Genomic DNA, 26,905 nt, shown 5'->3' on the forward strand with positions numbered 1-26,905 from the left:
GATAAGGCGGGAGCACCTATTATGGAACGCTTTTCTCGGCCGATGAACACGTCGTCGATTTTAGGGCAATTAAAAGTGTTAGGTGCTAGGTCCCTTAGACAGTTAAGTAATAAGCCGAGGGGATGCTGTAAACAACGTTCTCTAAAGACCTTTCACTTCCGGTGATTTTTATAGGTAATTCACAGGGAAAAATTCACTCCCCCAAAAAAGGCAAACAGCGGTAAACGACCCTGTGTCGAAAAGTTTACGAGACGTAGCTAAGCCTAAGATAAGCACCGAGCAAAACAGGATCAATCAGCCCTGTTTTGACCAAATTCTGAAATTTGGTCTATTGATCATAGACTTACGTGGCCTATGACCAATGCGACAACAAGGCCCAAGTCTATCCATTAGAAGTCTATCCATTAAAACTTTTGAATCCGCATTAGCCTAGTGCAGACGTATAAAACTGGTGAAGATATTTTCTTGTACGTTCTGTTTGTGACCTATTTCAATAAACTCAACATTATCAAGAAGAAGTGGGATATTTTCTCGAGGGACCTTTTGTCCTTTCCTCTTTCACGGCATAACAGTACGTAAGTTTCGAGTGGAAAACGAAACAAGTAACATCTATTAGGTTGGTAAGAAATTAATGTCGATTTCCAACTCTCGAACTTCGACCCATGTTTTGGGATAACAATACACTTTTTTCTATTTACCTTCTAATGTCATCTTACAGTGCAGTTAATTTGTGCTCGCTTGAAGTTATTGACTTCGTCATGGATACCAAGCAAGTTCGTGTAATATTCGTTTGAAGAATTTATCAATTCCAGAACAACAGAATTTTACGCTACTGGAATTAACAAATTATCAATTTATTGACAAAAATGTGTAGATTGTAATGGATCTTATTTTGATTAAAGAAACTAATACATCCTATCCGGATCCAGATTCTATCCATCGTGGATATCAGGCAGTAGCTATCTTAGTAACTCTGTTTGTAATAAACTAGTGACAGTTGATTCGGTTTATACTTATTGATCCTAGTCCTTATCCTTCAAGAAACAAAAAGTGTCATCGTTGAATATTTGTGCTGTTCGGTAGATTGATATTACTAGCTAACGTGGGTCAATTTTGGAATATTATAAGTTAAACATTTAACTTGCACTATAATAACGAGCCACTAAATATCAATATTATAATAATTCATACTAAATACGAATATTAATTCATATTAAATGTGAATATTATTAATTTCTTCTACATCGAAATAAAAGTAAATTATTCTGTGATCAAAGTAGCAAAAGTACATAAAGCCAGTAAGAGAACCAATATTGTATGGTTGTATTTTTGAAAATATTAATGATAAATATCTTATTTTGAAAAAAATGGATTTACACCATTTTTAAAATACACAGTTCATTTATCGGATAAAAAACATTATATTTTTATTATATTATACATTATTAAATATATAAAATAAAAGGATACAAAAATTTAATATACCTATTTCAATAAATACAAAGTTAATTATGCGAGAAAGTAAACCAAAGACTTTGCAATTGTTCACCCTATAGTAACTGACTTCACTACTCTATAGAACTGTAACTTTAATCTCTTATTCTCATACGGCAAACAATCGCAGACAACACAAATCAAAAAGATCTCAAAAATAAAAATTTTGACATTGTATTCATACAACCAAGCCACACTGAACAAATAATGAAACTAATACCACATCCCCAACTACAAATTAATAACCAACTAGTAGTTCCTCCATTTTAGTCCGCCGTAGCGTATTTGTACCAACAGGGTGAATAGGATCGTAACATATAGAGCCAACCCCATAAGACAGTCCTTAAAAAAGCGAAAGTCGCGGGAAAATACGAGACGATCGAAGCGATAAAACAAAGGCCCTTGAGGTTTCGCCGGCTATAATATTAACAATAATACGTCTCGTTTTACGATCCTCGACGATGCGTTACACCCTCGACGAAACGGGTCGACGACATCGTTATCCCACTTGTAACTGACGACTTTCTCTCTCTCTCTCTCTCTCTCTCTCTCTCCCTCTCTCTCTCTCTCTTTCTCTCTCTTTTCGAGCGTCATCTCCTCTGATTTCAACCCTTCCGTATAGAACAACGAACGTAAACAACCACAAGGACACAGGTAAAATGACCGTGGCTACTCTCTAGGGCCGCGGCAATTCGCAGCTCTTCGGCCGTCTGTGTCGGAGTATCGTACAACGTTCGTTGGCGTGGCTAACGAGATATCGATAAGCAAATTAGCCGGCGTATGGGCAGCGCCTTAAACGAGCTGGCAAATAAACAGGGTCTCGGTTAATGCTGGTAATTCGATTTCCATCATCCTCTATATAAGCGCGACCGGTGGCCGACTCTCGTTCAACTGGCAAGTCTTGCGTATGTTGCGGTCACTCGGACAGAGCGTCGGTGATCACTCGGCGACATCATCCGTCTCCGTAGACCGGAACTGATAGAGTTAATCCTCCCTTCCGGTTCTGTGATGATGTCGTGCAGGAAATAATTGGTTGTTTCCGGTCTCACTATCGCGAGGACCGCACTGTCACTCGTCGAGAGTACTAAATCCTTGCGGTCGAAAACTCTGAGAACTGGTGCTTTTGTGTAGATAGCGCAGCTGTGGAGGATAGAGACTCTGGGGCCTCGAATTGATCGAGATTAGGGAATATTTGTCGCACAGGAAATAATTGGTTTGTTTCTGGTCCGAATATCGCAAGGACCGCGCTGTCGCTCGTCGAGGGTGCTAATTCCTGTCGCCGAAGATTCTAAGAGCTGGTGCCTTTGTGTTGATAGTGCAACTGTGGAGGATAGAGACTCTAAAGCCTCGAGTGTTGATCGAGTTTAGGGGACATTTGTCGCGCTGTTTAGAATCCGTTGCGCCGTTTTCTGTTGATGAATAATCGTCAGTGGCGACTTCATGCTGCAACATGACTTGCCAGAAGTCCCAGGAAGATTTAGAGACTGGAGCGAATCAGGGAGACACGTATGTCGTTAATCTGCCAAGACCTTTGAACCTTGAGGAGAAGAAGTATCTGCTGGCTGTGGAAAGGGGTGATTTGGTTAATGTGAAGAGGTTCATCCAGGCGGCTTGTCGGGGCGATGTTAATGTGAGTTTGCTTTTGGTTTAGATGTACTGTATTGGCGGTGGTGAGAGGTGTCAGTTTTTGAACATGAGAGAATATTGGAAAGATGGCGGTTATGTTTTGATAAAGAATCTTTCTTTTATTTGGAGGACTAAATTGGTGGTGTTAGTGTTTAAAGACGATTTTGGAATTGGGGTCGTCAGGACGGTGGCAAACGAAAGTGATTTGATTAGGATTATGATTGATTGGGATTATGCTGGTGTTAGTGTAGGAGGCGTTTACGTCTCTTTAAAATTTAGGGGTATTTCGTCAACTTGAATGTTCACTTCTGCTGCCTTCGAAGATTCAATTTTTAACACTAAATTAAAGTGAGATTAAATTAATATATGAATAGATTAAGTTAAGCTACATTAAATTGGGTTAAATTGAAATAAGCAATTAATGAATTAAATTAAACTACATTAAATTAATAAATTGAAGCCAACTACATTAAATTTATAAATATAATTAAACTACGGTAAATTAATAAATCACTAAATTACGCTAATAAACCATTAAATTAAATTAGACTGCGTTAAATTAAGTTAAATTAAATTAGTAAATTAAATTACATCAAATTAATTAGATTACAGAAGTAAAAATAAGACATTTATTCTGATTTTAACGAGCATGTCTTTACAATCCGAATAATCGTAAATTAAAAATTAGTGGCCCCGTCATTTTCAGAAGTTTCGTAAACTTAGATTTAAGTTATTTGTACTCGAAAGTGATTTATTTATAAATTTCTTGATTCATTTATGAACTTCTCGATATTTCGCAAGTATGTTAATATATGTGTCATCTACGTCTTTTTAAATTTTAAAGAAATTTCACGAAAATTTGTATCTTCGATAAGTGATTTAAAAATTCTGCAATAAACTAAAAAATATGGCAAAACATCAATAAAAACATATTGCTACACAAAAGAGTGCACTTCAGTACCTATAATGAATCGATCAAAGTAATGTCACGCAATTTGCTTAAATTGTCAAAGGATGAAAATTGCTGAAATTGAGTGGGAAGAGGAGATGGACACATGACATCGCTTCATATATCAATTTTAAATTGTTATACTATTAGGCACGTCATGTGTATAGAATCCGATCGAGTAAAGTCAAACGAAGTTAACTGTTCATTCTGAAGTCATACGAAGTAAAAGAAAATCATTCAAAATGGCCGACGAAGCACCACGGATTCCAAGTGTTCCATAAATCATGAAAATGGAAAGATTGAAGTATGCAATGTGAGACAGTATTGTTCTCGCTTAGGAACACTCCCATTCATATAAATATTTTCCCTGTTTTACTGTAAAAACAGTAAAGATTGTTTATTCGAATACGAGTGTTCCTAAAAAAAAACAATATTGTCTCATAGCGCGTACTTATTATATTATTATATAATAAGACAATAATATAATACATATATATTATATTATTATATAATAAGACAATAATATAATACATATATATTATATTATTATATTATTCAACCGAATTTAGATAAAGCATTGATTTATGAATAAAAACATATTACACCAAATATGACCTATGATGCATAGTTACTGAGATATTAGCAAAATAAGTTTATTTTACACAATGTTCGTACTGCTCCCCCGTGCAATCAATACAATTACGCGTAATCTTGTTTAATCTTGTTTAATCTTGTTACAAGAGAGCGAGGAACATGTTCAAGAGCTCCCGTTGTTATTGCAGTATATGTACGACTACATTGTTGCATACCTAGTTACCTATGTAGCATCTACAACTGTATTTTCCAATACTGATCGGCCGCTTGTAAACTAAATTATCTGACTACGTTATGTTGACAATCGCGTTGATTAAATAGTCTATATTAATAGTATACTACTGATTAATAGTTTATATTTAATAGTCTAACAAACGTAATTTACTTTCGCTAATATCTCAGTAACTATGCATGTTAAGAACCATTTGGTGTAATAATAGGATAAACGACAGTTTTCTTCCACCATTTGCATTAAAATACATCATGAGCAACCTGATGTATTAATTTTTTTTAAAATCGAGTACCTGAAAGTCTAAACAAAATTATTACGTTTCAAATCTTTCAGACACAAGATTTCAAGTAATAAGTAGTCCCGTATAGTACAAAAATTCTATCCTGTTTTCAATTAAACAGAATTAGTATATTTTTATTGAAAGCATATCAATGCATAAACAAATAATAATTCAATTGCATTTGTTGCTATAGAAAAAGATTTAAATAGTCCCACCGTGTCACATGGGTTCATAAATAAACAGAGCAAAAATGCAACTGTCGCAATACATACTATGAAGTGGGTCTAAAAATGCCCCGTCATGCATTACCGTACAACCATTCTACTTGGCACGTTCAAAAGAGAACGGCAGCGAGACGAGGCGAGTGAGCATATGCCCGCGATGTTAACCCTTTACCGTACTTTGACGAGTCTGACTCGTGATGGAAATTGGTAATAAATTATTAGGTATGGATGTCATTCTGCTTTTTAAAGTTGGAATAAAATTCGAATCCCTTTTTAATAATATTTAAGCATTTAAGTATATTCAGGCATGGAATAAACATTAATGTTCTGTCTCTTTTAAGATATTATACCAATTGAAATATTCCTAGTCACAATAACTGTGAAGAAAATGGTACGTCAAGGGGTTAAAGCAGCGGTAATACGACTACCTAGGGGTGCAAGCTTGGTCTAATGCCGCGTTGGGTTCGAAGACCACGTCTTGACTCCCTGTCGGCCGTAAAGAATTTTAATATATGATTGTTTGGTTGCTGTGCGGATCGCAACAACATAAAATCAAAGGCTGGAGAACCAACGCTCCATAGTATCGCACTTGCATAGTATCGTGACAGTATGCCGTATGCATTCCCATGCTGTCTGCCACACAATATTGATAATAATGCGGCATGCAGGCGGGGATGACGAATTACCGTACATCAAAAAGGTGGGACATTTTTAATCCCATCGCGCCCCCGAAGAGTTAAAAGATGTCCGAGCAGATCTGTCCGACACATGTTGATTTCGGCCTATACTGAATAATAAATGAACGACTCGATTTGCAGGGAAAGTCGCTGGACGTAAACTGTCTGGACAGCCTAGGTCGCGGGGCGCTGTCACTGTCCATCGAGGCGGAGAACCTGGAAATGGTCGAGCTACTCGTGGTGATGGGTGTCGAAACGAAGGACTCGCTGCTTCACGCGATCGATCAGGAGTTCGTGGAGGCTGTCGAGTTGCTGCTAGAGCACGAGGAGCTTCTGACTTCTGAGTGCGCGGCCAGCGGTAAGCGGCGATGAATCGACGGGAGTCTTGCTCGGGCGACCTCGGCGATGGTCGGGCAATTTTTTTAAAAAATTCTCTGTGCAATAGAAACCGAGATCAAGCACAGCTGGCAGAAGATCGATCCCGCATCCGCGAGGTATCCGCCGGAAATAACGCCGTTGATCCTTGCCGCGAAACGAAACAATTATGAGATACTGAAGCTGCTGCTGGACCGTGGAGCGACGCTGCCCATGCCGCATGACATCAAATGCGGATGCGCTGATTGTCTTAAGTCGACTACAGGTGGGGCTTTATATGATCACTAAGACTGAGGAAATTTATGCAAAATGAAAGTTTATTGTGTTGATTGCAAGAGATCGGAGTTTGATAGATATTTTAATCTTTATTTTATGAGTTGAATTGGTTGAAATTTTCGTTGTGATTAAATATTTGTTTCACATTATGAAGACAGTGATTTAATAATTGTTTTACTGTTTTATACGTCTTGCCTCCTTTTATTTACTTATAAAATTTAGAAAGTTTAAAGACAAAATATTCTACAAATTCTTTATATTATAAAAATTAATAATGAAATAATTAGTTTGCTCGATTTGCTTGCTTTTATTATTATAAAATTTGCAAAGTTAATAATACAAGAATTCATTTACTCTTCCCTTACCTCTTCTCTTCTTCTTTATATTATGCAATTTATAAAGTCGGTAACTCGATAATTTATTTGTAATTTAATCATTCATTCGTTTTTCTGATTATTATGGAATTTGCAAAGTCAATAATTCAATAGTTCATTTGTTATTCCCTCTTTCCTCGCCTTTTCTCTTCTTCTTGTTATTATAGAATTTACAAAATCAAGATTACGTCTGAAGTGAAACCATTTATAATGTACCATCAGGGTCTCCATAGTAGAGTCCTCGATTTTGAAGATAAGACGGTTCGCAGAATAAGTTCGCAGCGTTTTTATATTTTCTTTTATTTTATAACGATTTGTAGCTGTTGGACAAAATGTGTAATATTCACTCGATAGAGCTGTTTCTGTACTACAAAACTGTGCTAATAGTTATAACAATATATTAATCCATTATGTAAGCGATCTCTGAGATGGTCGCCGGTCAGGCGGCGTACTGTTTATGTCTCGGAGGTAAGAGGTCTCTGTTTGGGAGATGAGATGGTTCGTCGAGGGGAGGAGGCCCTTTTTCGAAGAGAAAGAGAATAAAGATCTTTGCCGAAGAAGCAGCCCACCTAATTTCTCACCTTGTGTCTTCTACAATTATTTACTATTTATTATTTATTATTTCTTTTTAGTACGTGAAAATAATAAATAAATAAAGGAATAATGTAATGTCCGTCCTTGCAAACGTCAGGGAATGCTTTTTTTCGCCATACCTTTGGAATTTGCAAGCGGACAGCTGGAATGGTTATTACGGTCACCGACCGTGTGTTGCTACACTTTGTCAAACAGCAACAAATCATTGTAAAATAAAAGAAAATATGAAAACGCTACGAACTTATTCCCCAATCCAATACAAATGACTAACCGCACGAATTTCTTGTCTTCTCTCGTCGTTCTATTAGGCGATCCACTGAGACTTTCGTCAACGAGGATATCAGAGTACAAGGCTCTGGCTAGCCCTAGTCTCATAGCTCTGAGCTCGCAAGACCCTCTGATGACAGCTTTTCAACTGAGCTGGGAGCTTCGAGACTTAATCATCGCAGAACCGGAAAGCAGAGCAGAGTACTTGAAGCTGAGGAAGCAGGTGGAAAGGTATTTGGCATAATTGGACCCCTCTAACAATGAATTGTCAACGTGACGGCATAGATTCTAGCGCGTCCTTCTAGCGAAATAGACTATTCGTTGGTCGAAAGAAAAGTGTAGAACCGATTCCTACCACTTATGTCAACTCTCTAACAGAAGTAGGCTAAACGTAGGAGTCCCTTATTGACAGAAATACATAATCACTTCCTAATTTCAAGTCCCCAGTTTCCAGAAAACGGGGGACTCAAGACTGGCTAATTGTAAAAAAACAACGCCCTTTGACTTGGAGGTGCCTACTAGCATTCACTTGGAAAATTACAATACAACTTTTTTGTTTTTCTTTTCTTCCTTTTTAATTTCTTATCATACCCTTTTACCTTTTAATAAAGTAATTAACTTTTTTTGTACTCTCATCCAGATTTCCGAAATATTAAAAAATGGGGGTTGATACTATAGCTATGTTCCTCAGTGTAGAAAGTATTATATTAGCGTACATGTCTTTTGAAACTGATTTCCAATATATCCGATTGCAATTTTTGTAATAATTTATATATGTGTTGCCAAGAAAATCAGCTGTTTTATTCTTTTATACCATTATTATTTTATTACCATTCTATTGCATTCTATTCCATTCTATGCTATTCTAGCCTCTCCTATTGTCGTTGTATTCTATTAGATTAGAATATTAAATTATTCGTCATACAATATAATTAAATACAACAATTCGCAATTTTAAAATGGGAAAAAATGTTTCCCTAAGTCATAAAAGGGTTCAAAGGTGACTATATATACTAAGTGGTCAGCGCCAGAGTTCAAAATACTCCAAAATAAGGGTGATGCCATAATTACACTCCTCACTACACTTACTACTTTAATCTCAACTTGTCGTCTATTTCGCCATCTACTTATGTTTTACATAACCGAGCCATATCCCCTACAACCGATGATCCCAAGTTCAGACATTGATCGTGCGTGAACCAGTCTTCTCCAGGTCGTCGCTTGCAAATCTAGTTTTCACCCTATCGCACTAATTCTTATGTAACATTGTCATTGCCAACTTAAACCGTTAAAGCCTGACGAGTTAACTGTTAATCAGATTCGCTGTCGACCTGTTGCAACAAGTCCGCACCACGACCGAGCTGCAAACGATCCTAAACTATGACCCGAACGACGAAAACAATCTGACCAATAAGCAGCTGGCCAGATTGGAGGTCGCTATACACTACAAGCAGAAAACTTTCGTCGCTCATTCCCACGTGCAGCAACTTTTGGCTGCCATTTGGTGAGTTTATGAAGTCGTTCGAACTTCTTGTTGTTCGATTCGATGGAACCGCCACGCAAAACTGTTTTGTGCAAATTGGGAGGGGGGGGGGGGGGGGGGCATTTATAGATATTATCTTCCGTTGAGGATAGCGCGATTATCCTCGATAATTGAAATTAGTGGGCGACGTGTCTGTTCCTGTTACATTATGTTCTCTCGTAAAATACTCGTGTTTGGCGTACGATGCACGTAATGTCTTTGACATGGAGGCTTCGTATTTGCGAAGTAGGGTGGATATATAATATAAAATTTCCGACGAAAAGACCATCGATCATCAGAATCATACCATTAGATGAAAGAATAATCTATGCAAAATCTGAAATTTATATTTTTCATTTTACTTTTTCTTTAATTTTTTAATTTCTGTAATTTATACAAAATATTTTATATTTACAATTCTATGATACATTTTTGTATTTTATTTTAGTTTGTATTTCTATCTTGTATTTTATTTTAATTAGTAGTTTTGTATTTTGAATTTTAGTATTTTGTATTTTTGTATTTCATATTTTAAAAATATGTAATAATATATAATATATAATAATTTTGAAATTGATTTTGAAGAGGAAGGATCTTTTTTTTCTGGCGTTACATGTGTGTCATTAAACAATGATACTTTTGTGCAAGAAATTTGTTCGTCTGCTCACAAATACGGAACAAATCACATTATACAGGGTGGGGCATTTGAAACAGGTCACCTGAATATCTCGCTTGTTTTTGAAGATAGAAGAAAATGCATTAGACCAAAACTTGGTATCGGGGGGCTCATCATCTGGTAATACCAATTTTTCTGTAGGTGGAGGCGTCAAGGACATATGAAGGTCAATTCTGTTTTTTTAAATGGAACAGTAAGTGTCTTTATTTATATTCTGATAGTGTTTCAAGACGAATACAATGACCTATTATGAAAGTCATTCAAGGTCACCCAAAGTCAACTGCAATAGAAAATAAATTGTTTCAGAGTACTTTTGGAATATTTGTGTATCACGTGTGCGTATCACGTGTGTGTATCACGTGACACGGTTCACAAAAGGTAAACAAACATTCACAATCACATTGTATGCTTATTTATATCCTTAAACATTGGTAATTGAACTATCGACTAAAATGCGTTACACGATAGCAGAGAAAATAGAAATGGTTCTTATTTATGGTGAATGTCATAGAATTATGAGTTGTCTTGTACTAGCATGTGGATCTTGTATTACAGCTGCTACAATACTTATCGAGTTTCCATCATCAGTTGCTCGTTTGGCAACATTACGTATTTTGTTATCAACAGTTCCAGTTTCTTGGAATTTTTTTACAATGTTTGTAAACACAGAAAGTGAAGGTCTGTTACGATCGGGAAATCTTTCACCATACACACCTACCGCTTTCCTCATAATTCTATGATTCCATCGATAGCTATAATTTCGTTCTCAAACAGGTACGACGGTCTGCCAGGTTTCCGGCGAATGTCCATGCCCCAGAGGTGCAGAGTGCTCGCGAAAACTGCCATGATGTTTCCATTCTACTGTATGGTGTACCTACTAGCACCCGAATCGAAAACCGGCCGACTTGTGCGAAAGCCTTTCGTCAAATTCCTCACGCACGCCTCGAGCTACTTGTTTTTTCTATGTGAGTTCTCGACTACTGATGAACCCGTAAAAAATAGAGCAGAGTTGTAGTTCTTTTAATTTACTGTAGTAAATTCTTTCTGATTTAGGAATTATCCCTGTACTATCCATAACTTTATATGCGCTATTTCTACGCCTATGCTAAGATTCGACCGAGTCGACCAAGTTTATGATGCAGAATGTGACGCGCTTCCTTTGACTAGAATTTACGGAATAACAATTGATGATGCAATGACATCGTTTTTATAAATTTAACACTTTATCGACCGGTCATGCGTCCGTAAAAATTTTCGTTTCCATTTCGACTTTATTTATCTTATTAATCGCGAACGATATTTAATATTTAAAAAATTATATAATAATATTGAAGCTTGCAGTACAATATAACACGTTTATCTCAATAATAGATACAAAATTAATAGTTACTATAGCAACTGAGTCACAGGCTACCGATCAGGGGGGGGGGGGCGATTTATAGTCTACCGGTCGATAGAGTGTTAAGACTATTGCTGACAGTTTTCTGATTAAAACGATACCAAATATGGTAAAATTCGTGCATATCAAATAAAATCAATGACAATGTAACTGAATAAGTGTAACTGAATAAGTACAACTGAATAAGTAACTGATAGTGTTCTGATGTAACTGAAGAAGCAAAGCGTGTCACCTTTAGACTCATCATAAGAAGAAAATAGTGAATATTGCGAAGGAAGTATCACTCTTCATGAAATAGAAGTACAGATTCATTAACTATTACAGGTCTATGTAATTCAAAGTCATTATACAGGGTCTAATAAAAATTATAATAAATATCATTATAAAAATGTCTGACGATCCGGAAATGGGAGATACCTGAGGTGATTTTAAGCAACTTTTTCTCCTGCAACAATTTTCTCCGAGGCATCGTTAACGAATTACTTACGAGAAACCGTGACCAATGAGAGACGAGCTCTTCTAGCGCGAAATAGCCGAGCCAACGAGTGGAACTGGCCTTCGTTCGCTCATTGGATAAACCGCCACGCGCCAACTAATTTCGACTCTCATTAGTCACTGTTTTTCGTTAATAACTTATTAACAACGCATCGGCGAAAATTTTTGTAAAGGAAAAAATTGCTCGAAATGATCTCAGGAACTTTTCATTTCCCGACTAGAAGTGATTTTTGTTGCACCCTGTATAACTTGGCGCGAGATGACCACCTATTAGCATTAGATTATAATTAGATTGGGCGTTGAATTTTTCGTTATTTTAACCGAAACATAACAGTATCATTCGCGATAGTTCTTCGAAGCTTCAACGAATCGTAAAAATTAATGTAGTCATCTATTTCCGGTCAGTTATCCTGATGTTGGTCTCGCAACGAGCAGAAGAGCAAGTGATCCGCCTGTTCGGCAGCGAGGCGACGAAGAGGAACCTCGAGGCCGAGTTAGCCAAGCAAAGAGGCTCAGCCCCGACGGTTCTAGAGGGTATCGTAATCTTATACGTTCTTGGATTTATTTGGGAGGAAATTAGAGAGGTACTGGTACATTTAATTCATAACCACCTCGAGACATTCTAGCCTGCTCGAATTTTCAAGGCCTACGTGGACGGCTTGAAGGCGTACCTGCGCGACATGTGGAACTTCATCGACTTCCTCAGGAACTTCCTCTACGTAGCGACAGCCGTGCTGAGGATCGCAGCGTATCTTCAGCAGAACGCTGAGATTAAGCGAGACTCGATGGCGGCTTTGGTGCCCAGAGAAAATTGGAGCGACTTCGATCCACAATTGATCGCGGAAGGTCTCTTCGCCGGGGCTAACGTCTTCAGCGCTCTCAAGCTTATCCACTTGTTTAGTATCAATCCTCATCTGGGACCTCTTCAGGTAACTCCGTTGTCCTTCCTTTTTCTTCACAAGGTTGCAGAAGAAACTTTATCAAAAGTAGGGTTGATTTTTTCATTCCATTTGCAACGAAATTGAATAGCAATTTTTATTTCTTCTATTGATAATTTCAACTACTTCAGAATAATATGTTTAGATCGGTGAAATTGCTTCCTAACGTTTTTGGGATTTATACATGTACAGGATGTTCCAAAAATGTTTAACGATATGGAAATGAGGAATATCTGAGATCATTTCAAACAACCTTTTCCTTTACAAAAATTGTCTCCGAGGCATAGTTAACGAGTTATTAAGAAAAAACGTTGTCGAATGAGCGGCGAGCTCAACTGACGCATGGCGGCCAAACAACCAGCAGAACAATCGAGGGAACTGGGCTTTGACCATTTGTTGGCTCGCCTGCCTAGCGAAAACCGAACACGTCTCTCATTGGTCACTGTTTATCGTTAATATCTCGTTAACGACGCCTCCTAGGACATTCTTGTAAAGGAAAAAGTTGCTGCAAATGACCTCAGGAACCCCTCACTTCCCTCATTTCCCCTCTAGATATACCATAACCATCAAATAAAAATCACTAAGTACTATAAAAAATAATTGCGACAACGTAAGACCGCGTATTGTGATTATTCATTATTTCTCTCGTTAACAAATTCTCTCCGTGATAAATGTTAAAAATGCGAAAGCGAAATAAAAACGTAACTCGACGAATATTTAGCTAGTAGGACTGAACTGTTTTGGAAAGAGAGTATAATGAGGCTTCCTGAGAGGTGGAAAAAGGCAATGGAGCAGAACGGTTCATATATAACACAATAAATAAACTTTAAATAACAAATATCGTCTATTGATTTCGCATCAAGAAAAAGGAAAAAACTTATGGGACACACTAATACACCTTAGAAACGCTACATAACTCATATTAACTTGCACTGATCTTTTCTCTCTCTCTCTCTCTCTCTCTCTTCTCAGATATCCCTTGGTAGAATGGTGATAGACATCGTCAAGTTCTTCTTCATCTACACTCTAGTGCTCTTCGCCTTCGCTTGCGGATTAAACCAGCTCCTCTGGTACTTCGCCGAATTAGAAAGACGCAAATGCTATATCGGTTACGGAGACATTTCTTGGGACGCCACCAGTGAACCCTGCCTAAGATGGAGGAGGTAGAATGATCCACTAATCCACAAACGGATAATATATACAATTTAATATATACATATATATAATTGTATATTAGGTTAGCGAAAAAGATATCCATTATTTTTTCGATAGACGGCTGCAATTATCGACATCTGTTAAAGTATCGATCAAACGATTTCAGATTTATGCTCGTTGAAAAGGTGACATTTTGCACTGCAAAAATTCTTTCTCTTTCTTTTGTTTGGTCCATTCAGTTACGAGCTACAGAGTGTTAAAAATCGCAGCCAACATAGAGAAAATTCGGTATATTTTACAATTTTTCCTTGATAAAAGTGAAAATGCAAGCCAAGCGGCTGAAATTATAAATGGTGTTTATGGTCCCGGTACTGTAACAGCCAATTACGAGCCATTTTTTACGAGAAAAATGTTGACAAAATCACAGAAATAATCGAAGTTGACCGGCATGTTAGCAGTCGTAGCATGGTCCGGGAGCTAAAGATCGGCCATGAAACGGTTTTAAACCATTTGCACAAAGCTGGATTTGAAAAGAAGCTCGACGTTTCGGTGCCACATCAATTAACACAAAAAACCATGATGGTTCGTGTTAAAGTGTGCGCGGTGTCGTCCGAAAGTGACTCGGCTTCGCGGTTGTAAGGCGCGAAGTTATTCCGTTGAAGAATGTACGGCACTCGACGCGGCACGGTACTTCGACGAATTCATGAGAAACTAACTGTGCTTTCCCGTAGTCTCCGTGTGAGACGTTCGTTATCGTATGTTAGCGGCGATGTTTTACGTTGAGCGGTGTTGCCGAAGTGAGGAGACCGATGTGTCTCGTTGGACGTTTAGAAGAAGAGGTGTTGTGCACCATCAAAACAACGCCAGGCCACACACGTCTATGTATAGTGACTCGTCAGAAAATTCAGGAGCTTGGCTGGGACGTTTTGATACATCCACCATATAGGCTAATCGCTGGCACCAAGCGATTACCATGTTTATCTTGCATTGCAAAACTTCCTTAGTGATAAGAAATTAGCATCGAGAGAAGATTGTGAAAGTCGATTACAAGAGTTTTTCGCTAAAAGGGGACAAGACTTCTACGAGAGAGGCATTATGAAGGTACCTTTAAAATGGCAACAAATTATAGAACAAAACGGTGCATATTGGACCTATATCGGACAATCGGAAACATGTTAAATAAAGCCTTGAAGTTCACGTAAAGATAATGGATTTATTTCTCCCCAACTTAATATAACATAATATATAACATATAATGTATATAATATGTATTATATACTTTATAGGTTATTAAATATACTTTATTCGTACTTCCTCTTCAAAAATTATTTGAGTAACTTGTTCGACATGTTAGTCAAGTAAAATTTTCGAATAATTAAAATTCGAATAAAATTCGAATAATTTGTTCAAGACGTTGTTCGAATAGAATTATATTCGCAGAATGTGAACTCAAAGCTCAGATCTCTTTTGTTTACAGATTTAGCAGTCTTTTCGAATCCTGTCAGAGTCTCTTTTGGGCCAGTTTCGGTGGCATTGGAATCGAAAGCTTCGAACTCACAGGTGCAACAATGTTTCCTATAATGTATTATTTAGAGCAGTGTTTCTCAATTTGAAACGTACGTCGGACCACGGTGAAGTTTGGTATATTAAGAAAAATTAGAAACTAATTCTATGGCAATAAAAAAAAAGCTGTATGTCACATCGAGATCTGGAAACTTACGAGTTTGGAGGGATTTCGAGGTTTAAAATAAGAAATGAATAACACAAACTATACAAAGTGTCCCAAAAATCACTTACAATCGTTCCTGAGGTCATTTGGAATAACTTTTTCCTTTATAAAAATTTTCTCTGCGGCGTTGTTTACGAGTTATTAACGAAAAACACTGGCCAGGGACAGGCGAACTCGGTTATTTTTCATTAATAATTCGTAAATAAATCCACAGATTGCATTTACATTAAGGACACAGTTACCACAACCGTCTTCTGGAGCCTCTTATTTTCCGATTTTAATGACTTTTAATGAATTTTTGGAACACCCTGTAGAATTTATAATATGGTATAGTCTATACTATACGACATCATTATGATGGAGATGGCATGATATTAATGGCAAAAGAAGTCTTATGCGACTCGGTAGCCACAAGTTTCCTAAATGTGTTCAATACATAATAGTAAAAATAATAAATTTTATTTCCAACTCGAAGACTTTATAACATTGACATTATAACTTCGTAGACTGTATAGCTTTATCACTTCAAGACACTTTATAACATTATACCACCTCATTAAATTATATAAAGAAAATATTAATATTTTTAATCCTGAATCTTCAATATATTCTCACTCAGTTACAAAATGCCGCGCTTCCCTGATTGCAGTGCGCTGAGGCGAGACATTTTCCAAATACGATTAAGAAACACTGATTTAAAGGATGCCAATTAAAACAGGAAACTTCAACGTTTCTTTTTGTCGTTTCATTACAGGGATCAAGACTTATACTCGATTCTGGGGCTTGTTGATGTTCGGCTCCTACTCCGTGATCAACGTGATCGTTCTGCTCAATCTTCTGATAGCTATGATGAGCAATAGCTATGCCATGATAGAGGTGAGTGCAGTGTATACGCCAAAAATCACTACAAAATTCACTACGCAAAGTTATAGAAAATAATTTAAATTGCTTGATCAATTTATAAATATAGTTATTTGGTTTTAAGAAGCGCGCGAATACTTTGTACACCGACTGTATTTTTTAATGAAGAACCGACGCACTTAATTCTATTTTTCTCGTTTTCACTTTAATCGTTTGCTTTAATAACTAATAGAATTAGCTTTATTTCCAAAGAATGCCCCCCCCCCCCCCCCCCGGACTCCCATAGAAATGCCCGGGGTAATTACAAATGCACCGCTTTTTGCGTGCGCTAGATAATATGTAACAATAAAATAAAAGTGTATAAACAAATTCAAAATTAAAACATTGGATAAGAGTAATTGCTTTAATAACTAATAATAGAATCGAATAAAGCACGAAACATTCGCGCAAGGCGCTATAATGGCACGTCGTGCCTAAGAGGCTAGAATTTTTATTTTATTTATACTAAATTACATTCACAACTAGCTTCCTTGAGCTAACCAGCAAATTTGATGAATTAATTATGACTTGCAAGCGGTAAATCGCTCAATAGCGTTGCCGCTACCATTATCTGCGGTGTTTCTTCTATAACTTATTTCTGTAAGTCAGTTGGTTTGCTCCTTTTCAGTCTTCTGTTTTGTGATGTGTGATTTAGATCCCTGATGTGTTCATTAGGGTGGTTTGCTATTCGTTTCTTGTGTGTCATAGCGAATTTTTTTTATCTGTTGTTTGATATTATGCATACCCAAATCTTTATGTAGCGAATCTGAAGTGATGTACCATGGAGCGTCAGCAATAATTCTCAGTGCTTTGTTCTGGAACCTTTGGATGATATCTATGTTGCTTCTCTTGGCGCATCCCCAGAGTTGTATCCCATATGTCCAAATTGGAATGATCGCGACCTTATACAGGAGTAGTTTATTGTATAATGTAAGTTTTGATTTTCGTCCCAGAATCCAATACATTGTTCTCATTTTGTGGTTAAGTTGCTTTCCCTTCTTTTTTATGTGATCTTTCCATGTCAGTCTTTTATCCATGTGCAAACCAAGGTATCTGACACAGTTCTTTTCCTCAAGGTTTTCGTTGTTTAGTTTGACTGCAGGAGACGTAACATGTCTGGTAGTAAATGTAATGTGTGCTGATTTGTTTGCGTTGATTTTAATTTTCCATTTTTTGGCCCATTCTGAAGTCTTGTCCAAAGCTCCCTGCAGAAATCGTGACGCCTCCGCAGGGTTTTCATGAGAAGCCAAGAACGCAGTGTCATCCGCGAATGTAGCCACTAATACATTTTCGTCTTCAGGAAGGTCTGCTGTGAAAATTTGGTATAATGTGGGGCCCAAGACGCTACCTTAGGGAACTCCCGCGAGTATAGGATTGATCTTCGAGTATTTGCCGTTTTGGTTAACCTGGTAGAACCTGTCAGTTAAGTAGGATTTGAGCAGATCATAGTAGTTATGAGGAAGGTATTGCTTAATTTTATATAACAAGCCCATGTGCCACACTCTATCAAAAGCCTGACTAATGTCAATGAATGCTGCGGAACATACCATGCGTTTCTCAAAGCTTTCTTCTATCACATTGACTATAGGATGTACTTGTTCAATAGTAGAGTGCTGCTTGCGAAAGCCAAATTGATGTTGCGGGATTATGCATTTTTCCGTTAATATTGGTGTTAGCCTGTTTAATAGTAATCTTTCAAATAGTTTTGACAAGATTGGTAACAGAGAGATAGGCCTATAAGAGGTCACTTCGGTGGGTGGTTTGTCAGGCTTTTGGATGAGAATGATATTCGCAAATTTCCATTGGATGGGAAAATACTGGATTTTTATTATCGCGTTATATATTTGTGTGATTGCTACTATAACTTTCCTTTTTGGTATTTCTTTTAACATTTTAGCAGTAATAAGATCATATCCGGGTGCTTTTCTATCGTTGAGTTTCTTTATTTCTTGTGCTATTTCTCTGGGACTGAAATGCTTAATGGGTTCGCAAGGTTGTAAGGGAGTATTAAGGAAGTTCGTGATGTCTCTGAAGTCGCTGTCGGCCAATGGTATTTCGTTCGGTGTGAAGATTGTGGATAAGTGATTTGCAAAAATATCGGCTTTTTCTTGATCGTTCCTAGCCCATCGATTGGTATCCACTTTTATAGGAGAAATGTGAGTAGTTGGTCTTTTCAATTTTTTTGTAATTTTCCACAAAGAGTAGTTATCTTCCTGTCGTGGCGACAAACTTTGAAGGTATTCTTGGATCCGCTCATTTGTAGTTTTGTGCAGCAGGTTTGTGAGTTCCCTGGTTAACTTATTTAACAGCCGCTTATCATCAGGGTGCCTATATAGCTGCCATTTCTTCCTTGCCTTCCTTTTTTCTGCAATTTTGTTTTTGACGATTAATGGATAGTTCATTGCATATTTATTTCCAGCTTTGATTTCAGGCGTCGATTGATACGCTGCTTCTTGTAGCGTCTCCACTGAAAGTTCTACCGCTTGATCTAAGTTGTTCGGAGTTTTTAATGGGATTTTCAGGTCTAAATTACTATTTATAAGAGTTCTATAGAGAGACCAGTCCGTTTTCGAGTTTGTCCAGTACGGCCGTTTTTCGTTTTCTACAAACGTGGAGCTCAGTGTAAGTATAATTGGCGAATGATCAGATGACAAGTCAAAGCTTGTATTTACTTGAACCTGAGTTAGCGAGACACCTTTGGCTATAAAAAAGTCTAGGAGGTCTGGTGATTTTCTGGGGTCGGTTGGCCAGTAGGTCGGTTCGCTTGTGCTGAAGTGATTATATCCTCTCGATGTTACTGTTTTCTGGAGTTCTTTGCCTTTTGGATTGCTGACACTTGAACCCCATTGGGGATGCTTTGCATTGTAGTCTCCGCCTGAGATGAATTTTACACCTAACGTGTCAAAGAATTTATCAAATTTATCTTTACTTATTACATGTCTGGGTGGACAGTAGACCGCAGCAATCACGAGTGAACCGTACGCATCTTTGACTTCGACGCTAGTTGACTGTAGAAAATTTTCTTCGAATTTTATTAATTCAGAGTGCGATATCTTTTCATTAATAATAATAGCGGTTCCTCCGCGAGCAGTTCCGTCTGGATGATTGGTGTTATATGTTTTGTACTTGTAAATATTAAAGTAACTTCTGTCAGTGAAATGAGTTTCACTAATTAGGAGAATGTCTATTTTATTTCTATGTAGAAATAATTCTACTTCCCGTTTGCGTTGCTGCAAACCGTTTGCATTCCACAAGGCTATCCTCATGTTGTCAGACATCGTTATTTTCTGTTGACGAAAGCAGTAAGCAAGTTTATAATCATGCTGTTTTGGTCCATTAACTGCTTAAAAAGAGACTCGAATTTCTGGAGGAATTGATTTAGCATTATGTTAGTAGAATCATTTTGGTCATTCTGCATTGTGTTAACTGCTGTAGCTTGGGCGTAACTTACATTTTCACGTTTACTATAATTTCTGTTTATTGTTGTATTATTATTTGGTTTGCTTCTTATGTCTTGCAATTTTCGATGTACGCTGCATCCTTTGTAATTCGCAGGATGCGGGCCGTCACACAATACACATTTTGCAGCAGTGTTTTTCTCCTTGGTGCAAGTATTCGTGGGGTGATCTCCAGCACATTTGACACAGTTGAATGGCTTAGTGCAATACCGCTTAGTATGTCCGTATTTTTGACAGCGATGGCACTGAGGTATTTCTTTCTTTTTACGTGGCGGTACGACTTCTATTATGGTGTTAAAGAGGTGTTTTAGTGCATATATTTCTTTATTTTTTTCACCTGGTGCTTGGTCCACAAAAAATAATGGGAGTAATTCTTTCGTTTTCCAGCTACGAATATTAGTGACACTTCTGATCTCAAAACCCTTTTCTTCTAGTTCTGCTTTAATGTCTATTGTTGGGATTGAGCTATGTAGATTTTTAATAACCACTCTGAAAGATCTTTCCTGACGCGGTTGATATGTGTGAAATGCTATATTATTTACTTTTAGGAAATGTACTAGTCTTCGGTAGGCGTCTGATGTGTTGGTGTTTACTTTGATCGAGTCAGCTGACATTGACTTACAGGAAAACTCTTCGTTTCTTAGCACAGTTTTAAAGCTAACTAGCATAAGCGGGAAGTTTGCTATATTGTCCATAAATATTGGAGGTGGTTTTTGTGTTTTACTGGCGTTTACATTAGCATTTTCGTTAATTTCATCTTCTTGCATTGGTGAATTATTATTCAACTCTGAGAATCTATTGTAGTTTTGTTTATCGATGGCGTGCAAGGCTTGTTTCTTATTTGTATAGTTTTCTGCATGCATTTGATCTCCGCTTCTTTTGTTTCTGCTATGTTTTACTGTTTGCCACCTGAGTTCTTGACCTATCAAGCATCGATGTGTTGTCTAGATTCCTCCTGGTTTTCTAGTGGGGTATTTAATGGGATATCTGCATATATTACTTTCCGTTTCTCCTTGTCAACTATGTTGTGTTTTTCCATGGTGACGTTTGTTGCGATTTCTGAGGACATTATCGATGTTCTGCCGAAAACAGATTGCTTATGATATGGATACGTCGTATATGCATTTGAATTTGTGTTCACTGTGTTCACTGTGTCACTTGCGGAAGTGAATATCGGCGAGGGATATGTCCCTCCACTTCCTTGCTGCATTTTCTAACAAATATTGATTATTGATATGTAACCTTAAACTATAAACTATAAACTATAAACTTGATATATATTTGGTGTCCGAATATTATGTGATTCACCGTATGTATATTTACACTCGAGGCTCGTTATGTAAACACGTCCGTACTCTTCGACGGTTCGCAAGCGACTAGAGGCTAAAATGAGACTAAACACGACGTAACCATGACGCCATACTTGTCCAGTTACATTGCGATCGATTTTATTTGATGTAATGAGAAATATCTTTCTAAACTATATCATGTTTGGTTTCGTTTTAATCAGAACACTATCAACAGTATGTGAAAAATAAATTCAGTCTGAAAATGTTAAAATTAAGACAATATTGTTATTATATTACAAGTTATCATTCCAGAAATTTTAATCAAAGGAACTCTATTCTATTATCTCCGTCAACATTCAAACTGCAATAAGTTTGCCAATATTTATCAAAATTTGATGAAAAATAAAAGATTTCAAAGCTTCAATCTTCTACTTCATCCTAATTTAATTTGAATTGAACTTAACAATTAAGATAGAAATAAACATTAAGTGTTAAGGGCGTAATAGACTGCAATAACCCTAAACGAACTGCTGAAAAACTCACAGATGGTCGGCCATACCATAAAGTCATTTCTAAAACTCTCGCCTTAACATTAGTTCTGTATTGAGCTTTCTCCAAACTTTTCCTCTTCCATCACATCCAAAAATATTAAATAAGATAATAAAAAGTTTATTGCAAAATTTTCCCTTGATTTCACCAGATTTCTTTTATAAGCAATGAAGGTACGAAAACTTATGGGACTGACTGTACGAGGATAAAGGTCCATAAGAGTGATTTCCAACATCGCTAGTATCAAAAGAATTAAATAATCGAATATCATAGGAACGATCGGACACGGAGTGGAAATTCGCCAGGACGAAGCTGTGGATGAGCTACTTCGAGGAAGGCGGCACGCTTCCGCCGCCATTCAACATCCTGCCGCCACCGAAGCTGATCCTGCGGCTATGTGGTGTACAGAAGAAGACTGGGGAGCATAGCAGCGATCGCGCGCGCATGAATGATTGCAACAAGTAAGAACCTATCTTAACCAAAATCTACAGAGTATCCCAAAAATGTCTAACAATCCGGAAATAGAAGAACCTCGGATCATTTCAAGCAACATTTTCCTTTACAACAATTTCCTACGAGGCATCGTTAACGAGATATTAACAAAAAAACATTGACCAATAAGAAGCGAACGCGACTGGCGCGAGGTGGCTGAGCCAATACCCGGATACTACCTATTTTGTAAAATACAAGCAAAATAAGCAAATACACGCCGACAGACACCCGTGACACGTGTTATGCACCTTGGTGTCCATAGTGTTAAGTCATTAATCGAGGTTAGCTGAAACATGGTTTCAGTCAGGAAATATTTTTTACTGTGCATCGCACCCTTAAAGTCCGCTTCGGCGAGGTCCTTTACGAGGTGCTTATTTATCTGGTGGCGATAGGTACGGGGCGGTGATGAGGGCGCTGATATGGCGGTACGTGGTCAACGCTCACTCCGAGCACGAGATGGACCCGGTCACCGAGGACGACGTGCACGAGCTCAAATCGGACCTTTCCTCCTGGAGATGCGAGCTGCTAGAAGTACTCCGGAAAAATGGCATGGACATCGCCGGAGCTGACACCAAGGAGAGAAGTGTGTGTTGTGCTCGGTGTTGCCGACTCAGGTGATGCATCAGCAGCGTGGTAAATAATTCGATATGTCGGGATTGTTGAGCAGCTATCCTAGGAAAGAGGATGAAGGTCTGGGAGAGAAGGCTAATGAAAGACTTCCATGTGGCGACAAACATGTCTGTAGACATCGGGGACGAGGGGAAGCCGCCCGAAGGCGAAGATAACGTCGCCAGGTGGAAAAGGATAGCCAAATTAGTCGTGCAACAAACGCCTAATCAGCGATGGGCTCAGGTAAGTTGTACAAGGTGTATGGAAATTATGTATCACGATTGCTATAGCATGATTCTATGTATATCTTTAACCCTTAAATGCATGAATTAATGAATTTTATTTAAAAATTAGGGTTATAATATTTTAAATGAGTGGAAATCGGGAAAAATATTAAAAAAAATTATAAGTCATATCTTATAGGGTTTTTATTGAAAAATATTAATGATTCATTTTTGGTACACTATGCAAAATAGACATAAAAATTCTTTAGTTAGTATGAAAGAGATTGAAGCAGTCGTTTCCTTTCTTGGAACAAAGAAATACATTGCACTTTGTGCATTTTATGAAACTTTGCAGCTTACATCCAGGCCTCATAAATAATCCACTTCCAAAAGTACGTAAATGAACCCGCTATCAAAAATGCGCGCCAATTGGTATAACGTCAGAAAGATACAAATATTGAAGTCAAATGTCATTATTTTAGTTAATTTTTGATAAGTCAATGGACAAAGGAATCACTGCCATTCAGCCAAATGTATCGATATCAAAACTGTTGTCGGGTATCCGCGCAAAAAGTTATTGATTCATTTTTGGGACTCTATGCATTTAAGGGTTAATATAGATATTTGTGGATATCTGCTAAAAAAATCAATGGCAAAAGTGTCATTCTCCTTGACAATCCAGGTCGAAGGGTTGAAATATTTTCTATTGCAAGGTATAGCATTCAACAAGATGAACGAAAGTCTAAGGGAACCAAGAATTACGATCCAATTTTGGATTAAACAATCGTTTTCATCAAAAGCGATGTTAAAAGCTACGTTTAAAATTGTATAGGGTGTTCCCATAATTTTGGTATAATAATAACTGGGGAAGTTGTAATATACAGAATTCTGTATATGCAGAAATAAGTGGAAGAAAGGAATAACGTTTTTTCATTGAAGATTCCGTTTCTGAAAACAATTGGCTTGAGGAAATAATAATAGAGACTAAATCTTAATTAAACACGTTTTCTTTTCGACTTACTTTGCGTTCGTAACACGATTTTTGGAGCATCCTGTATAACTTGTATAATCTGTTTCTAACAGCGTTTCGCAAATAAAGGGTTGACTTCAAAACCTTGTCTCCTTTCAGTCTTTTGTTCCTGTAGATGAGTGCTGTATGTTGCAAGAAGAAAAAGTTGACACTTCGACCTTAATTTTCAAGGTTCTAATAAGTATTAAGCAGGCAATCGGCAATTTAGCAATTCAGCAATAGGCAATCGGCAATAAGCAATCAGCAATAAAGTAATAAGTAATAAATAAATAAATCTAAACAAGTCAGAAGAAGAAGAATAACATTTCTGCATTTAGGACTTTGTTACTATGAAAACTGATAGAATGTGCGTCAAATTCGCGTGACGTATACATATTAATTATACGCTTATCCCTCCTGCCGTTTTTACTATTACAATGTACAACAGTATCCACGCATAATTGTAAATGTGAGAAGATCTTTGTTATCATTGAATGTAATTTCAGGTCGTGAATAGCGCCATAAAGAGTTCGCAAATCGGCAAAAGCAGCAGCAAGGCATCGTATCAGAGTCAGAAGAACTTGAAGATTGCCATGGAGGAGGCGCAGAAGCTGACTAACAAGAGTCTTCTGGCACCTGTGGCACCTATCGAGCTGCCGGAGAGCACTGCTTCGACGATACTCCATGTTCTGCAGGACATCGTAGAGACCGACGAGGCCTCGACAGCGCATCTCAATCCTCCGAAGATCACGATCCAAGATGGCCCAGTTACGCCAACCGCAAAGGTAGAATCTTAAAGATTCAAAACCAACTGGATGTATCTTTGTGTAACAGGTTTAGCAGGGGCTCGGAATATTGTTAAACTGAGTGAATAATTTCGTTCACAGTCAAAGCCGACTGCAACGATGGACTATGTCAACGAGAAACGTCCTGTCAAAAGGAATCCCGCGAATTCCCAAACGACAGGCAATCAACAATCGACTGGTAAGAATTTGTTATCTTCTCTCGTCGATGAAAACAGAAACGTTAAATGAAACTTTATCTTCTGACAGATCTGTTTATCTATTCCTTCGAAGTTTTTCTTTTGTGTAAGGGAGGGGGGGTTAAATCGGCAATAATTTCTGATACAGTGGACTCATGGCAACATCTGAAGATTACTAGCTTCGCAATTATTCTGCAACAAACATAGCACTGTTTCATACTAGTCTAATAGTTGTTTCCTTTCTTCTTGACAAACGGTAAACTGCAAAATTTGGTAATTACAATTTAAAACGGTGTAAAAATTAGGAACACTTTAGAATGTTAATTTATTATGTTTAATCCTTTAAGATGATTAAAAGAAGAATGGGGTTTCAATTTGGTTTTTATTTCTTGAAATTAGTGCGAACCATTTTTAATTTGGATAAAAATCAGCAATCTAACAATTAGTTAGTTACTTGCTGAGCTAATAAAGCGTTCTGAAAATATAGAAATGTTCAAAAGTGCATTTTATTTGTTAATAAATTCATTTTTGTAAACAGCGCCGCCACACGTAGCGACAGAATGCTCAAACAGGTAGCTAAAATTATCGAGAAGAGATAAGTTAAAGTTCTGTTATGGAAACACAGATGACGTTACCACATAGTCTCCTTTTAAAAAAGAACGATAAATAAAATTTATTTCGTGATACAGGTGCTGAAATATCTTCTGAACATTTCTACTTAAAAATTTTAGCTGTTGCGTGACCTAAGGCGAATAGATAAATAATTTACTCGTCTCTGATGCCACCCAGATTTCTGAAACTTATTGAATAATATGTTGAAAATCATATTTACATTATTCTTTATAGATGTATCAAGTACGTCCACGCATCCCAGTAACGCATCTCAAACTTTGTCTCCTAGGACTGTAGAAGAACGCAACGAGGTTGAAGATGCGACATTACCAGCATCAGAAAATAAAACAAGTAAAAAACGACTGAAGCCGAACGCTACATCGCAAGATAAAGAAAGACTCGTGAACTGTGCGCCAAAAACTACCACCAGATCACCTCGACGCGGGGGTGGCTGGTTGTGAACATCGAATCGCATAATAATCATTCTTCGACCCTTAAGTGGACTATAAGACACTGATCTATGACATAAAATTAATTTGCAGTCTATTAATAATTATTTAATACATACTGAGAGTTTTTATATCTCACTAGGTCTCATATTGGTCTACACTGCTGCAACAAAATGTTGAACTTTCGTCAGGCTCATCTTGCAAGTCCACTCGAGGGTGCAACAGACCAAACATGTCTCGAACAATGTGCTGTTAACTTTCGAACGAGCGGTGTTGATCTTTTTTATTACCAGATGAAAGAAATTAGAGTATAGAATTAAAAAGCGCGGGGCACTGTGTTCTGAAACATTTTTGTCATGCGCGAATAAATTGGCATGTGGAGGGCAGTAGTGTGTTCGTTCTTTATTTCTTAAAAAATATGTACCAAATAAATCAGTTTCGATCGAATGAAATCCA

General features: G+C 37.4%; 1 protein-coding gene across 1 annotated transcript; it reads left to right on the forward strand.

Moving 5' to 3' along the window:
- The first annotated feature begins 2,122 nt into the window (after nt 1–2,122).
- Trpl (transient receptor potential-like) lies at nt 2,123–26,901 on the forward strand. The gene is made up of 17 exons (XM_078197331.1): nt 2,123–3,124; nt 6,218–6,434; nt 6,522–6,716; nt 8,004–8,193; nt 9,281–9,466; nt 10,935–11,125; nt 12,460–12,638; nt 12,699–12,983; nt 13,965–14,155; nt 15,625–15,707; nt 16,631–16,752; nt 22,346–22,533; nt 22,957–23,147; nt 23,232–23,416; nt 24,913–25,191; nt 25,294–25,390; nt 26,235–26,901. Exons 1-17 carry the CDS (start codon nt 2,945–2,947, stop codon nt 26,459–26,461), a joined length of 3,186 nt encoding a protein of 1,061 aa, XP_078053457.1. The 5' UTR covers nt 2,123–2,944; the 3' UTR covers nt 26,462–26,901.
- The last annotated feature ends 4 nt before the right edge of the window (nt 26,902–26,905 follow it).

The sequence above is a fragment of the Augochlora pura genome, chromosome 3, assembly GCF_028453695.1.
Source record: "Augochlora pura isolate Apur16 chromosome 3, APUR_v2.2.1, whole genome shotgun sequence".
Classification (NCBI taxonomy): Eukaryota; Metazoa; Arthropoda; class Insecta; order Hymenoptera; family Halictidae; genus Augochlora; species Augochlora pura.

What these genes read in the sequence shown, in the direction of transcription:
- Trpl (XM_078197331.1), top strand. Translation starts at nt 2,945, where the DNA reads ATGACTTGCCAGAAGTCCCAGGAAGATTTAGAGACTGGAGCGAATCAG. An exon ending in CTTGTCGGGGCGATGTTAAT is followed by an intron (nt 3,125 to 6,217) that starts GTGAGTTTGCTT and finishes CTCGATTTGCAG; the next exon opens with GGAAAGTCGCTGGACGTAAA. An exon ending in AGGCAATCAACAATCGACTG is followed by an intron (nt 25,391 to 26,234) that starts GTAAGAATTTGT and finishes TATTCTTTATAG; the next exon opens with ATGTATCAAGTACGTCCACG.